This window comes from Calliopsis andreniformis, chromosome 6, assembly GCF_051401765.1.
Source record: "Calliopsis andreniformis isolate RMS-2024a chromosome 6, iyCalAndr_principal, whole genome shotgun sequence".
NCBI classification, from domain to species: Eukaryota; Metazoa; Arthropoda; class Insecta; order Hymenoptera; family Andrenidae; genus Calliopsis; species Calliopsis andreniformis.
In genome coordinates, this window is record NC_135067.1 from 19,170,675 (window position 1) to 19,183,252 (window position 12,578).

General features: G+C 44.2%; 1 protein-coding gene across 2 annotated transcripts in view; it reads right to left on the bottom strand.

The window, feature by feature from the left end:
- Sap47 (Synapse-associated protein 47kD) overlaps positions 1-12,578 on the bottom strand; it is a 57,602-nt gene that overhangs the window by 32,076 nt on the left and 12,948 nt on the right. For both annotated transcript variants that reach the window (XM_076381521.1, XM_076381522.1), the window contains exon 4: positions 8,920-9,041. In XM_076381521.1, coding sequence (XP_076237636.1) covers positions 8,920-9,041 — 122 coding nt within the window. The remainder of the gene's footprint in view (positions 1-8,919; positions 9,042-12,578) is intronic.

Sequence of the window (12,578 nt, forward strand, 5' to 3'; positions counted from 1 at the left end):
ATTTTCTCGCACAGTAGCATGGGTGAAAACTGAACGCGTGAAACGTGAAGTAAAAGAAGACGTAAACAAACGAAATAAAAAGGAAAAAAAAGGAAGAGGAGGAAAAAGGTATCAGAGAACGAAGAAAAATGAGATATAACGCTGGTCGCCTTTGTCGCGATTCATATTTATTGCGCGATATTATTATAGGTATGCATCAAACGCAAAAGAAGAAACAAATAAGCGAGGTTGAGGCGGTAAGAAATAAGACGCGACCGTGAACGTGGAAAGAGAGAAGGAGGCCAACTTTGTTTGTCTACTTTGCGATTCATATTTATTACACGGTTAGTGTATAAGGACGTCGAATGCGTCAAACCTAAATGGAAAATAAATAAGGCAAGTAGATGCAGCAAGTGGATGGCAAGTGTGCGAGGCATGAGAAAGGAGTAAACAGGAGAATATGATGAAGAAACTGTGACCTAGATAAAGAAAGTTTGACGATGAAGAGTCTCATAAACATTAGCCTTAGTTCACAAAGGAGGAATCGAACAGTTTTAATATCTATTATGCAACGAAAAATTTAATTAAAAGGTAGAAGATACAAAGGGGAAGGAAAAAATGCAATCTCTCGAGAGAAAAATACAGAAAGGAAACACCACAGCGAGCTCTTCATAAATCGTTCGCAATTCAATGATTAATTACTCTGACACGGTTTCCTCTCAGACATTACGATTAATCTACAGAAGGAGGGTCGAACAATTTAATACCAATTCGACATACGTCGGCGGTAGGAAGCACACTGAATACGCGAAAGAAAAATATGAAACAGAAAAAAAAGGATGGGGTAGGAGGAACTCAGGCCAGTGGAACGTCCAAGCGATAAATCAGCCGCCTGACTCGATTATTAATCCAGCTAACGCGCAGTTTCCTTTCAGGCATTACGTTTAATCCGTGAAAGGGAAGTCGAACGATTTCGATAGGGATTCGAAATACAAGCGCTCGCCGGATATTAATCCGCGAGATGTGCGACGGCGTGCCTTGAGCGATGCACCGGGGCAGCCCTACGAAGGTCAAGGCTCGTTATCGATTACTCCCCCGAGTGTCTGCTCTCTCGCAGGACTGCCACGCTCGCCCGCGGCTCGGTTGCGGCTCGCATAGCCAGACTACCCCTAGCATAATACCGACCCCGTATTACGTGAACGACCGCCGAAACCTTGTGTAAATCAATTTACGGACTGATCGCTGGGCAGCCTCTCTCTTTGCCTCTGTCGACGAATGTCCACGCGTCACAGGCCTCCGAACTCAATATTCGAAGAGCCAAACGACGTGCACCACCGTAATTTGCCTCTTCCGCTGTCGTGCAACCTGATCCACTACCTAGACCGACCCTTTGAGCCATGAGATACCTTTGCCCGCCCAGCGAACCCTCTCCGAGTCGTTTCGTCTTCAAACTGGGACGGCAGAGGCGAACAGGGACGCGTTCTGAGGTCGAATGGGAATATCGCTGTGGCCTGGGCATCGGCTGGCCCGCGCAAAGGGTTACTTCGACCGGAAATCAGCTTTGACGGAAACGAGGGCGAGAATAACGGCAAAACTGCGGTGGTCGAGCGAGTTCAGATGAACAGAGAAGCCGTTTTTACGTGATGGAGATCGCTGACCGACCGAGAGCGCTTTGTTTCGTTTCGCTTTCGTGGATCGAGCAAATATTTACACTGATCATGGAAACCTTCCATCCGTAGTCGCGGTCCTTCCTCTTTGCGAGGGTAAAATCGACTGTTTTATCGCGCGCTACGCGCTTTTTGCACGGTTGTTCGTTAAGGTAAAACATTGGACCGGAATTGCGATCGAGGCTTCTGTTTACTCGTCTCGCCCAAGGGAATCGACTCGATTTGTGTTTGTTGTTTATCCAGGTCGATGTTCCGTGTTTTGCTGCGATTTGTGTTTAATTCAAGACTGTATTTCATGAATAACACGCAGCTGGGGTACATCCTGGGTAGGGTGGCTTGATGACGTCCTTAATTGCTCGGTAATGTAGACAAATGAAGAAAAAGGGGTGGGTTTAATTATGATAGATGGCTAAACTGATGTTACTCAATTAATTGTGACACCTTGTTATAAAGTATCTAGGATACCTCGAAACGCAGAAACCTACTAAATATAGCAATATCCAATTTAACCTTTACTTAACGTGAACCCATTTCTTGTCAGTTATTACTCATATCGGTCATGTCCCATCTACGAAACGATTCACCTGGCAAAACTACCAGAAATGTCCACAGAACAGGAAAACGAACACTGTCATTCGCAATTATCTATTCCATTTGCTTGCCATATAGGGCAAGCCATTAACTCCGCCAGAAATATTCGCAAATTGCCTGAGCGATCGGCTTAGAGAAGCAATCTACCGAGAGAGCAATCGTATTCGTATCGAAGATGTCATATATAAAAATAATAACCAGGAAAATAGTGACACGAGAGAGAGAGAGATTGGATAATCGATCAGAGTTCTTCGGGCCCGAGGCAACAATGATCTCTGACCGGTCGTTGCCACAACATCGTTTCACGCGGTGTCCATCAACGTCCCTTTGATCTCGGCGTGAAAACTCTATTTCGGTCCATGGCCTGGTATCGGTGTGGCCGCATCGCGACCGCGCTACTTTAGATTGCGGAATTTTCACGCTGTCGATGACCGGAGTCGACCACAACAAAGGCTATCCGGTCACGATCGCGAGACTAATGGAAATTGAGCGACATCGATGGGTGCTTTGACCCCTGTGTCAACCTAGAGAGCCCAACAGTACACGACATCGAACCCTGTAGGTCCAAAAAGATCTCGTTGTTTTCCTCTGCACCGACAACAGCTCCGCAAATTGAATTGAAAGCCGACTAGCCCTTTCCTCCACGTCGCCATTGCTTTTCTCTAACAGTCACAGAAAGAGAAAGAGAGAGATTACCCCATGCCAGAGGGATAATTGATAGGGATTTAACAAGAGTGGCCAGCTCCAGTATCTCTATTAATTTACGTACAAACTGACCTTCGAAGCGGATCCCGAGCCAGCTGGTACGCGGTCGACAAAAAGCTTAGCGCGGCGGGGGTCGCGGCGGGGGCCGCGGCGTCGGCGGGCCAACGAAAATCGATAGCACTCTCTGCGCGAATGGCAACAGCTTTTACGCTTCGACCCGATAAATTCGACGATAATGATAGAGCGAGCATTCCCGCGGGCGCGAGTCGTCAGGCACCGGTTTCCCGGGGCATCAGCTGTTCGGGGAACCTTGGCCCGTCAAGCAGCTGAAATTCACAGGCGGATGGAATCGACAGCCGATATATACGCAGTATCAAATCCGTGCAAACAGTCTGAGTGGTAGGGGGTCGACCGAGGATAGGCGAGGCGAGGCGAGGCGAATCTAGGGAGAATTAGAGACGGGAAGCTTCGTGTGCGTAGTGCGCTCAGGCTGGAGAAAGTTCAAGGCTCAAGGCATCGATTCTAGCTAGCTAACTGGGAGGGCGCGAAACCGCGCGTTCGGGAGAGACGAGACCGAGCTGAATCACGGACAGAGATTTTACGGGAAAACAAATTCGAGTGAGGGGATTTAGAGAGATAGAATTGATGGAGAAGAGAGAAAACGGGAGAAGGTGGAAATGGTTAGCGTATCGTCGAGGTGTGGCCTTTATGGCCATTTTTTTCAGGAGATGCTTAACAGGGCGAGCTGGCCCGCGCTCGTATTAGGGTCTCGAATGAAGAGGCTGCCGCTTGGATCAATACCAACTACCTCTATTCTTTGCTTGTATGCACGCAGCGTAGCTTCGTCGCGAAACCCACACGGACAGGGGTGTTCGCGAGTAGCTACACATGGAGGCTCGTCGACGCACACGAGCGCAGAGTATTGTTCGCGAACGTGGGTTTTCGCGAGTCTAACCACCGAGGGGACCATCCGAACGTAATCGCTTCTGCGGCGAGACGTGCCTGACCATGCGTGGGCTCTACTACTGTGAACGCCGCGACATCCTGGCGAATAGGGTTGGATCCACTTGTTGGATGATATTGGGAATCATTATCGTTGCATTATTGTCGCGATTGAACAGGGTTACGACGGACCTCGAAATTTAAGTACATTTGAGTGAAACCTGCAAGCTTCATGGAGGAGAGAATTTGGACTTTGTTGTTCAGGCTCGCTTTGTCTGTTGATTTTGAAAGCTGAATGGATTCCAATTAACGCTCTGCGTTTAAGCTCGACTGTAGCCAGATTAAATTCCTCGGTGTAGATTTCTGAAATGGATTTCAGTATCTGGTATTGAGATACCGAGATCGCTCTTTGTAAATTGGCTTATCGTCACGAACGACCGTGGCCAACTGCTCACGCTATTTTCTTTTCGCGTTTTCATTGGGCTAATGCAACAAGCAGGGATCTATATAACTTTGATACGAGGTATAGTACATGCTACGTGACGGTAACGCATTTGCGCGGTCCTGAATGATACTCTCCGAACCCACCGTTTAGATTACCGAGGATTTATTGGCTCTCGCCGCGATCCAGCGGTTCTAATAATTCACAGAATTTAATATTGCTACTGCACACTGGAATCAGTTGATTGGAAAAAGGTTTCCGCGTTAGCTGACACCGTGAAAAGTATCGCTTACATTAATCGGACCCTTTCACCCCCATTGACTGCTACTGCTGCCGCTTGATAGACTCTGCTGGATGGTTGATCATATATCATAAGGAAAACGTCAGATGCCAGAGAAACTCCCGTTAATACGATGCGCATATATTGTTGGATGTTGTTAGGGATGACACTTATCAGATAGTCAGACGTGTGATGTGTCGTACGTCCTTTCATCGAGGTTTCGCGAGAAACCAAAGGATGCAATAGGGAAACGATTCGAAACCTTCGAGAGAATACTCGGATATAGTTAGAAGTTTGGAGATTGTATGAATGTGAAAGGTAATTATTTGAGGTGAAGTAAGTTATACTACTCTAGGGATTAATCGGCAACAGAAATCGGTTATTATATTCAAATTTCGAAAAGTTGCACATCTGAATATCAAATATTTGAAAATTTGAATATTTGAAAATTTGAATATTTGAATTTTTGAATATTTGAAAATTTGAATATTTAAAACTTTAAAACTGAAAGGGTTAATACGGAGAACTATTATATAGAATCACTTTGTAAAGCCTCATTAAATAATCAATACTTTCTAAAGAACTACTACGTCATCTTGACAAGTGTGTAAAGAACTTACGTTGTCAAACAAAATGGATACTGTTTAACAACTCTACCGCCAGTTGTATAAGTATCTAAAAGCCATTACCTACACTTTGATCTATTATTCGAAACTGTATACCCTTCCAGAGACGTAAATTTCCACGATTTTCCTAAAAGCCACGCATTCCCGAATCCCATTTTAACAGCAAATTTTTCACACGTGCCAAACGCGTCTGACACCTCATAACTTCATTATCCACTCGACAGATCGTGGGCCACCCCCTCACTATCGACGAAATATAATTCATTCGATCATCGAATAGAAGTGGCTCGCTTGAATTTGCCCACAGCGTAGGCGGTGAGAAATCTAATTTCGATCTGCATGACGTTACCCATTCATCGACCCATGCGTCAATAATGAATTGGCAACAATATGTGCGCGTTATCCGCCAACGCTTCCATCCAATAACGCGTCACTTACAGACGGCTAATTTCAATCGCGGCTTTTCATTCGTGTTTGACTGGCTGAAATTGAGAATTATGCAAATATTCTATTTCCTTGAATGTGGGGTCCCAAAAGTATAAACGATTCGACTTGTACGCAGAACGTTCTATAAAATGTCCTATAGATAGAGCGTCTATAATCAGTACAATAATTTAAAGAAGCCCATGTTCAGGAGGCAAGCAAGTACTATTTTTCAGAGATTCTAATTTCAGTAGATGAATTACTAATTCCTAATAAAAACTGTGTAGAAGATACACAGTTTGCGTGACAGGGCTGCCACAATCACTACGTTAAAATCGAAGATAAGACAATCAGACACCAGCCAGTACCTAGCACTCACAATCTCACTGCAATTCGTCCAACTGGCAAGGTGCTAAGCGCCCCATTCGGACAGGTGGTCGCGATCGAGTTCCCAGGAGTAGTAGACGGACGTCGTAACTCCTCGATCGTATGAAACGCAGGATCAGAGCATCGGTTACACCCTCGCGAAATTACATGTCACATACACACAGAGCGCACGTCTCGCGAGGAGACAGTGACCTGTGGGAGAGATTGCTCGACCTCCTGAGAAAATGCGCGACAGGAAAAATCCTCTGCGACGGGGTTGCAGCGTAGATTCCCAAGGATTTGTAACGATCGACCGTGATAGTAGAAAATTGAATTCCGTCAGATTCATTAATATTTGTCCGTACAGTCTTTCCTCCCCGTGGCGCACTGTGAATCGCTTTAACCCAGGCGGAGAACGAACGTCACGCGAGTTAGAAATTAAATGAAAACAGAAGGCCACAGCTAATAAATTTCGCCGACCTACATTTTAACCCGCGCCAATTAAAAGTCATTTTGCTGAAGTTTTTGATACGGCGATCGACGCGCGAGAAATCGAAGGACACAGTATGCATCTATTTCGCGATGAAACATAGAGGAGGCTCTGTCGCTTTGAGGCACGTGTATCGTTGACTAGCCCAGAATTGAATAAATTGCACAGGCTCGCTCATTGTGTTAGGATTTTCCGCCGATAGTACTGATCGTAATCTTCGACGCGCCAAAGGGAGAGTCCTTTTCAGAATTTCAATTTGCCACGAACAAAAGTCTCGCCAATCGCTTGCCAACAATCCCTCTATGGAAATGGAAAATCGTGATTGACGTTACGATCTGCAAATATGTTTTTTTCATGCGCTTCAACGCGGAGCTTGGCTTCGACGGTTCTCTCTGGCGCTTTATTAGTTTCCCAAAGCTGCTTCTATTAATTCTGAAAATCGCTTATTGGAAAGCGAGTGTTCAAACCGCATTTTCGCTGAAATAATGAACCACGCAAATTCGTGGCAACTCTTTGTTCCTCGATCGTTTCATGCGACAGGTAAACCTTTGGTTTATCGACGCTGAAAGGTCTCTTGAATGAGACAGGGGAAAAGTTGAAACGGTTTTAAACCGACATGTTTGAAGGAATAAATTCACGTAATTCTCGATTTTGAGTAATTAAATGCAGCCGTTAATGGTCTAACGTTACGTGGTCAATGTTTCATATCGTTCATTTCCCCCATAGCCGCGAGGTGTTTTAACGGGGAATATTCAAAACAAGTTTTACTCTACCTCTGTGCAAATAACTGGCAAATATTATTGTTTCGAAGTTGATTCAATTTCCGTTCTATCGCCGTCCGATCAACGAACTTGTTAGGAAAACACGATGGAAGGGAAAAGTTTAATAACCTCCTGTTCCTGTGATAAACTGAGTCTATACAACGCGATAACAATGGTCGTGATTCAAAGAATTTCTATTCAAACTCGCGATCGCGAGAGTACATTGACGCGAGTGCAGAATTAAGAAAAAGTTGGATGCGCACGGAACGCGGAAAAATCGTCCAGATAAAAGATGAAATATGAAAGGGAATGCTTAGGAAAATATTCAATGATTCCTATTCTGGGTGAAAATGTCTACGTGTCACCGAGCGCATTATACGAGCGCTCTCGCTCACGAGCGGAATTCTCGAATATCTACGCTCTTTCTTTGCGCACGTACCTAAATATTGATAAATCGAGGGTGACAAAAGGTGGAGCTGACACTAGAATTTTTATCCAGACATGAAATCGACTTGGTAATTTTTAGACGTTTTAGAAGATCATTGCCTTTTTCAAACTAAACATTGAGAAAATGATATCACTGCAGATAATTCTAAAATGCCTGGGAAGAAAATTTCAAAATCCTCCTAATAATTTGAATCCTCCATTACACTAATTATAATGGAACGAAATTACTATTATTATTATAACTGCCAATATAATTAACGAATGAACCTGATACGTTAATTTCATTTAATTACAGATACAGACGCACGTCATACAACAGATATAAATAAATTGATCCCGCGCGTAATCGTCGAACGTTTACTGCTGACCCTGCGATTCCATCGTGTTTTATCAGGCTCGTTAGCGACGGATTAATCATCCGATAAATGAAACTCGATTCTTGAACGGGAACACGGACGTTTCACACACTCCTCCACGATTCTACCTAGCAACAATTTTAACATGGATGGGGATAGAAGTGTAACGATTTCCTCCCTCGTTCAACCTTTTTCTTTTTTAGAACACCACGACACGCGGAAATTATTTTCTACTTGGTCGGAAGGCGACTTGTTCACCAGACGGAAATAAGGCGAAACACTTTTCCAATTACCACGCTTCGACGGTAGGATCCGTGAAAATTCGTGGAATTAAGTCTGAATACCAAGGGAGAGTGAAAAAGGAAACCACCCTCGACGCGACGATTTTTTAATCTCGGCAATATTGCACCGCGTAAACACAATTATTGGGAAATTTCATTTCGCATTTGGAAAACCGCTAAAGTAAACTCGCCACTCGCATCAATGCAAAAGCAACCGTGCACAAAGCCACATTTCTCTTTGTAAAACAAACATCTGTGGCGCTGGTCATATTTTTGCAAACTCGTTCGTCGATCAGTATCGCCGACACAGATACAGTGAATTTTTCATGGGCGACGCTTAATGAAAAGGGATAAATAAAGCCCTTCATCAATTTTACCTGCGCAATACTACAGACTGCCCATGCGAAGTCGACAATACCCAATTCATTAAAATCCTATTTTATTTCATCCCTCTGTCGCGAGAAAGACCATAGAAATCGGGTGGCTTATATAATAAATCACCGTCTCAGTGCACAACAAATAAAACTCGGAAATAATAGGCTCGGAATGAAAAGAGTACTCACGTTCTCCTCGACGGTCTTCTTGATCTTCACGCCAGCCTCGACGACGGTCTTCCCAGCTTTGTTCACCGCGCTGTACAGAAATCCGCCCAGGGACTTGGCGCCCTCCAACGCCTTCGTAGAGACTGCATAAAAGAAACGACAGGTAATGAGAACGAATGATACGTTATCCATGTAGCTGCGAGTTAATGGGGGTAGCCAGTGGTAAAACGTCAGCCAGAGACGCGAGAAATCGCTCTCCCCATGGAACGCGGCGAACAAACGCGAGGAACCGTGAAACGTTCGGTGTCCCAACCCAGATACGTCACTTGAATTCCTCGCTGGGGGATCTTTCTCAGGGTTTCTACCATTTATCAGCGGTGGCCAACGAAATCTAAGCACCCCAGCGAGGGAAATTTGAGCTGCGCCACCGTCTTGCCTGGAAACGACTGATCACCCAGAGTTACTCTGTCACGAAGCGGGGAGATAAAAAAATTCGAGGGAAAAGGGACTGAGAAGGTAGAATGTGGGATCCTCGGCGAAACAACCGAGTCAGCAGATGGACTAAGCACCAGGAAATTTTTTTCCTCTCTTGGATCCTACCTCCTTTAAGTTACTTTTTATGACGGTCGAGTTGTGTTAGTAATGAAGGGATTCTTTGTAGAGTAGACTGAAATTCAATACGATATTGTAAAGGATTTCTCAAAATATACATTAATATCTATTCATAGTTGTAAGAGTCGAAAAGTTGAGAAATTCTCAGCCATAGAACTACGGTACGATACAATTTCCTGAATAAAGCTTATAAAAAAAATATTTCAAATGAATTCTAGTTTTCTAAATATAGCAGAGCTAAAGCAGAGTTACTCAGTATTTTTTTAAACAATATAAAATAGTCTAAAATTTAAAACAATGAAAACTGCACCTTTTTTGACATCCCAAGTGCGCACCCTTTTTTCGCCAGGACTATGCGTTGGACACCCAAGTTGCCACCTGACGGAGTAGTTAACGGTACGCAGGATCATATTATTCTAATCCACGCGTCGCCTGAAGGATCTTGGAACAGGGGGGAGCCTGAGTTTTTTAATAAATCGTCGAGCCCAGGGAAGCAAGATTTGAAGCTATCTCCAGTGCAGTTTGTTCCACAGTCCTCAGCTATTTTCTACAGCGAGCTTCGTGCAGCTGAGCCGGTGTTTTACGGTGAAAAGGTCGGTTTAAATCGCTGAAGGAATGATTGCTGTCAGCTCGTGAAGGAGCTGCGTTAACACGCATACAGCAAGGGCGTGGTAGTGGAGTAGGACGGTAACTCGCTTCTCGACGTAAACCGAGGCCAATTTAATCAACCAAATTGAGCCACTTCGATTCGCGTGGCTTCGTTTCCCCCCTATCTGCCTGCACACATCTCTCTCTCTCTCACAAGCTCTATTCCAGCTTCCCTCTTTGTCTCTCCAATCATCTAGATCCACGATCGCCTATTCGAGCGCATACAGTAATTCTGAATCGAAGATGCTCACCCTGAGACCGTATTTGCACGATTTCACGCGATGAACTCACCATAGAATGAATATAGGGAAAGAATAAAATTTTTGGGGTACCCGGTCACCGATGCACACTCGTCGCCTCTGGCACAGTACCAAGGGACGGCGAACAGGTGCCAAATATCGCACGAGCCGCGCATCGTTCGAGCTTTTGCCTGTAATTTGTTACCCGACAAGATCGACCTCTGCGCGCGGAATACTGCGACCACGTATGCACACAGAATAATAAGGAATATCGCGCGAGGCTGCACTTTAACTTTCAGTTTATCGCCGATAAATCGATGGAACGGGCCGATACCGCCTAGCTGCTTCCCAGCTCGTCGAAACAGACCTGGAATTGGATTCGATATTGCAGCGATACTGGGGTCGCGTTAATACTTCTGACACCTTGCACTTTTATCGCTGCACGTGTTCTCAGCGAGTATGGACCAGTGTTGAGATTGCCCTCGTTACTGAAGCAACGTCAGTTTTGGTCGATGGTTCGTTGTAACGTGGTCCCGAGAGATTTGCTCGGTGAACGACGCGAATAGTTTTAAAAGGAAACGACTCGAGGTTCTATTCACGGCACACAAAGTACCACGGAACTATTCTCGCCTCGAGTGGAAGAATTCGAGGGGAAAGTCGATTCGATCGGCGAAACTTTTGTGGCTACGTGACGAGCGATCCCCGACGCGGTGCTGGTCGACTGCGCTTTCGAGCGACTGGCAGCCTCGTAAAGAGAACGAGAGGAAAAGCACGTGAAGGATGACGATACAGGGTCGCATAATCGGTCCGCGATAACTCGCGTTCCAGTCGGCGGGAGAACGGTCGATAAAGCCGCTTTTATCGGTGGGACTCTTAAAAGTGTTGATCGCGCAAATCGCTTCGACGTCGCGAACTCTGGATTCCGAAATGAGGAGAAGCTTGGAGATCAAGGTTCGTATCGCGAGTTGAAAAGTATCTGATTGGATGGGACGTGTATTTTCTCGGGCGAGAGCTAATATTCTGGAGAAACTTGTGGATTATTTTCTGCAGGGGTATCGGTAAAGGGGGCTGCTGCAGCTAATGTAATTTGGAAAACTCAAGATAATTTATTAAGTTAGTTTGAAGGGGAATTTGTTCTCGCTCAGTTCATAATGAAATAAAATTAGAAGGATATAGTATACGAGATAGATTTCATTAATAATAATTAGAATTTTAACCTTTAAGTGCTAATTGTAATGGAAGCTTACTTGTTAAAAGTAGTTCGTATTTCTGCTCGAGTCACAAATTATTCAGAATTTCAGTAAGGTAATATGCACAGAGCGTAATAGTTATGAACAGTATAGTAAGTGAAATTCTCAAGTATGGTTTCGAGGTAAGGAATACGCTGAGCGCGGCGCCGGTCCCTGGAGATTGGCAGTGGGCTTAACAAAATCGACACCACGCTTAACGTGTTAATACTCGTTACACTATTCCTTTCACCCCACTTGAAAATGTAATAATGTGAAACGATGTCCTTTTTTACCTAAGTTTTGCACGTTAAACGTAAATATGAAAGTTTGACTAACGATCCTAACTTCTACTTATGATTACTACCTTTTATTACTGAACGGTTACCCTTATCTTTACACACTCTCTTTGAACTTTCCTTCAATTCGTTCCTGCTTTTACTATCGACCATTATGACATTCGTGAGGTCACATAGTTGTTAACCGTGCAATTTCCAGTCCCAGATTATGTTCGTGTGCAATAAAAGTTAGAATGACCCTCTTCTGCAGAAGAAAGACAAATACAATTTTATCCCTAAATTATATGACGTGCTAACAAGCATTTAATCAAACGAAGACCTTGTACTTGCTTTCAATTCTCGCAACACCGAATACCGAGACGTGAGAAAACGAAATAAGGGTGAGAATTTTGTGTGAAAGATACACTATATTTTTCTGTCACGATGCGCTGCTGGAAGCGCAAGCACGCTATATTCTTTTAAAATAGCGTGAATAACTTGCCATTCCACGGGAAGCTGTTTGGTTCTTTTAAGCGCAAAAGGAATGCACAAGGTCTCAGCATAAGTTCTATTCTTGAAAAAGAAAGTGATGATCTTCTTTAGAAACGATTTGGATTAAAAAATTTTCAAGTTTTCAAGTATTCAAATATTCAAATACTCAAATGTTCAAATATTCA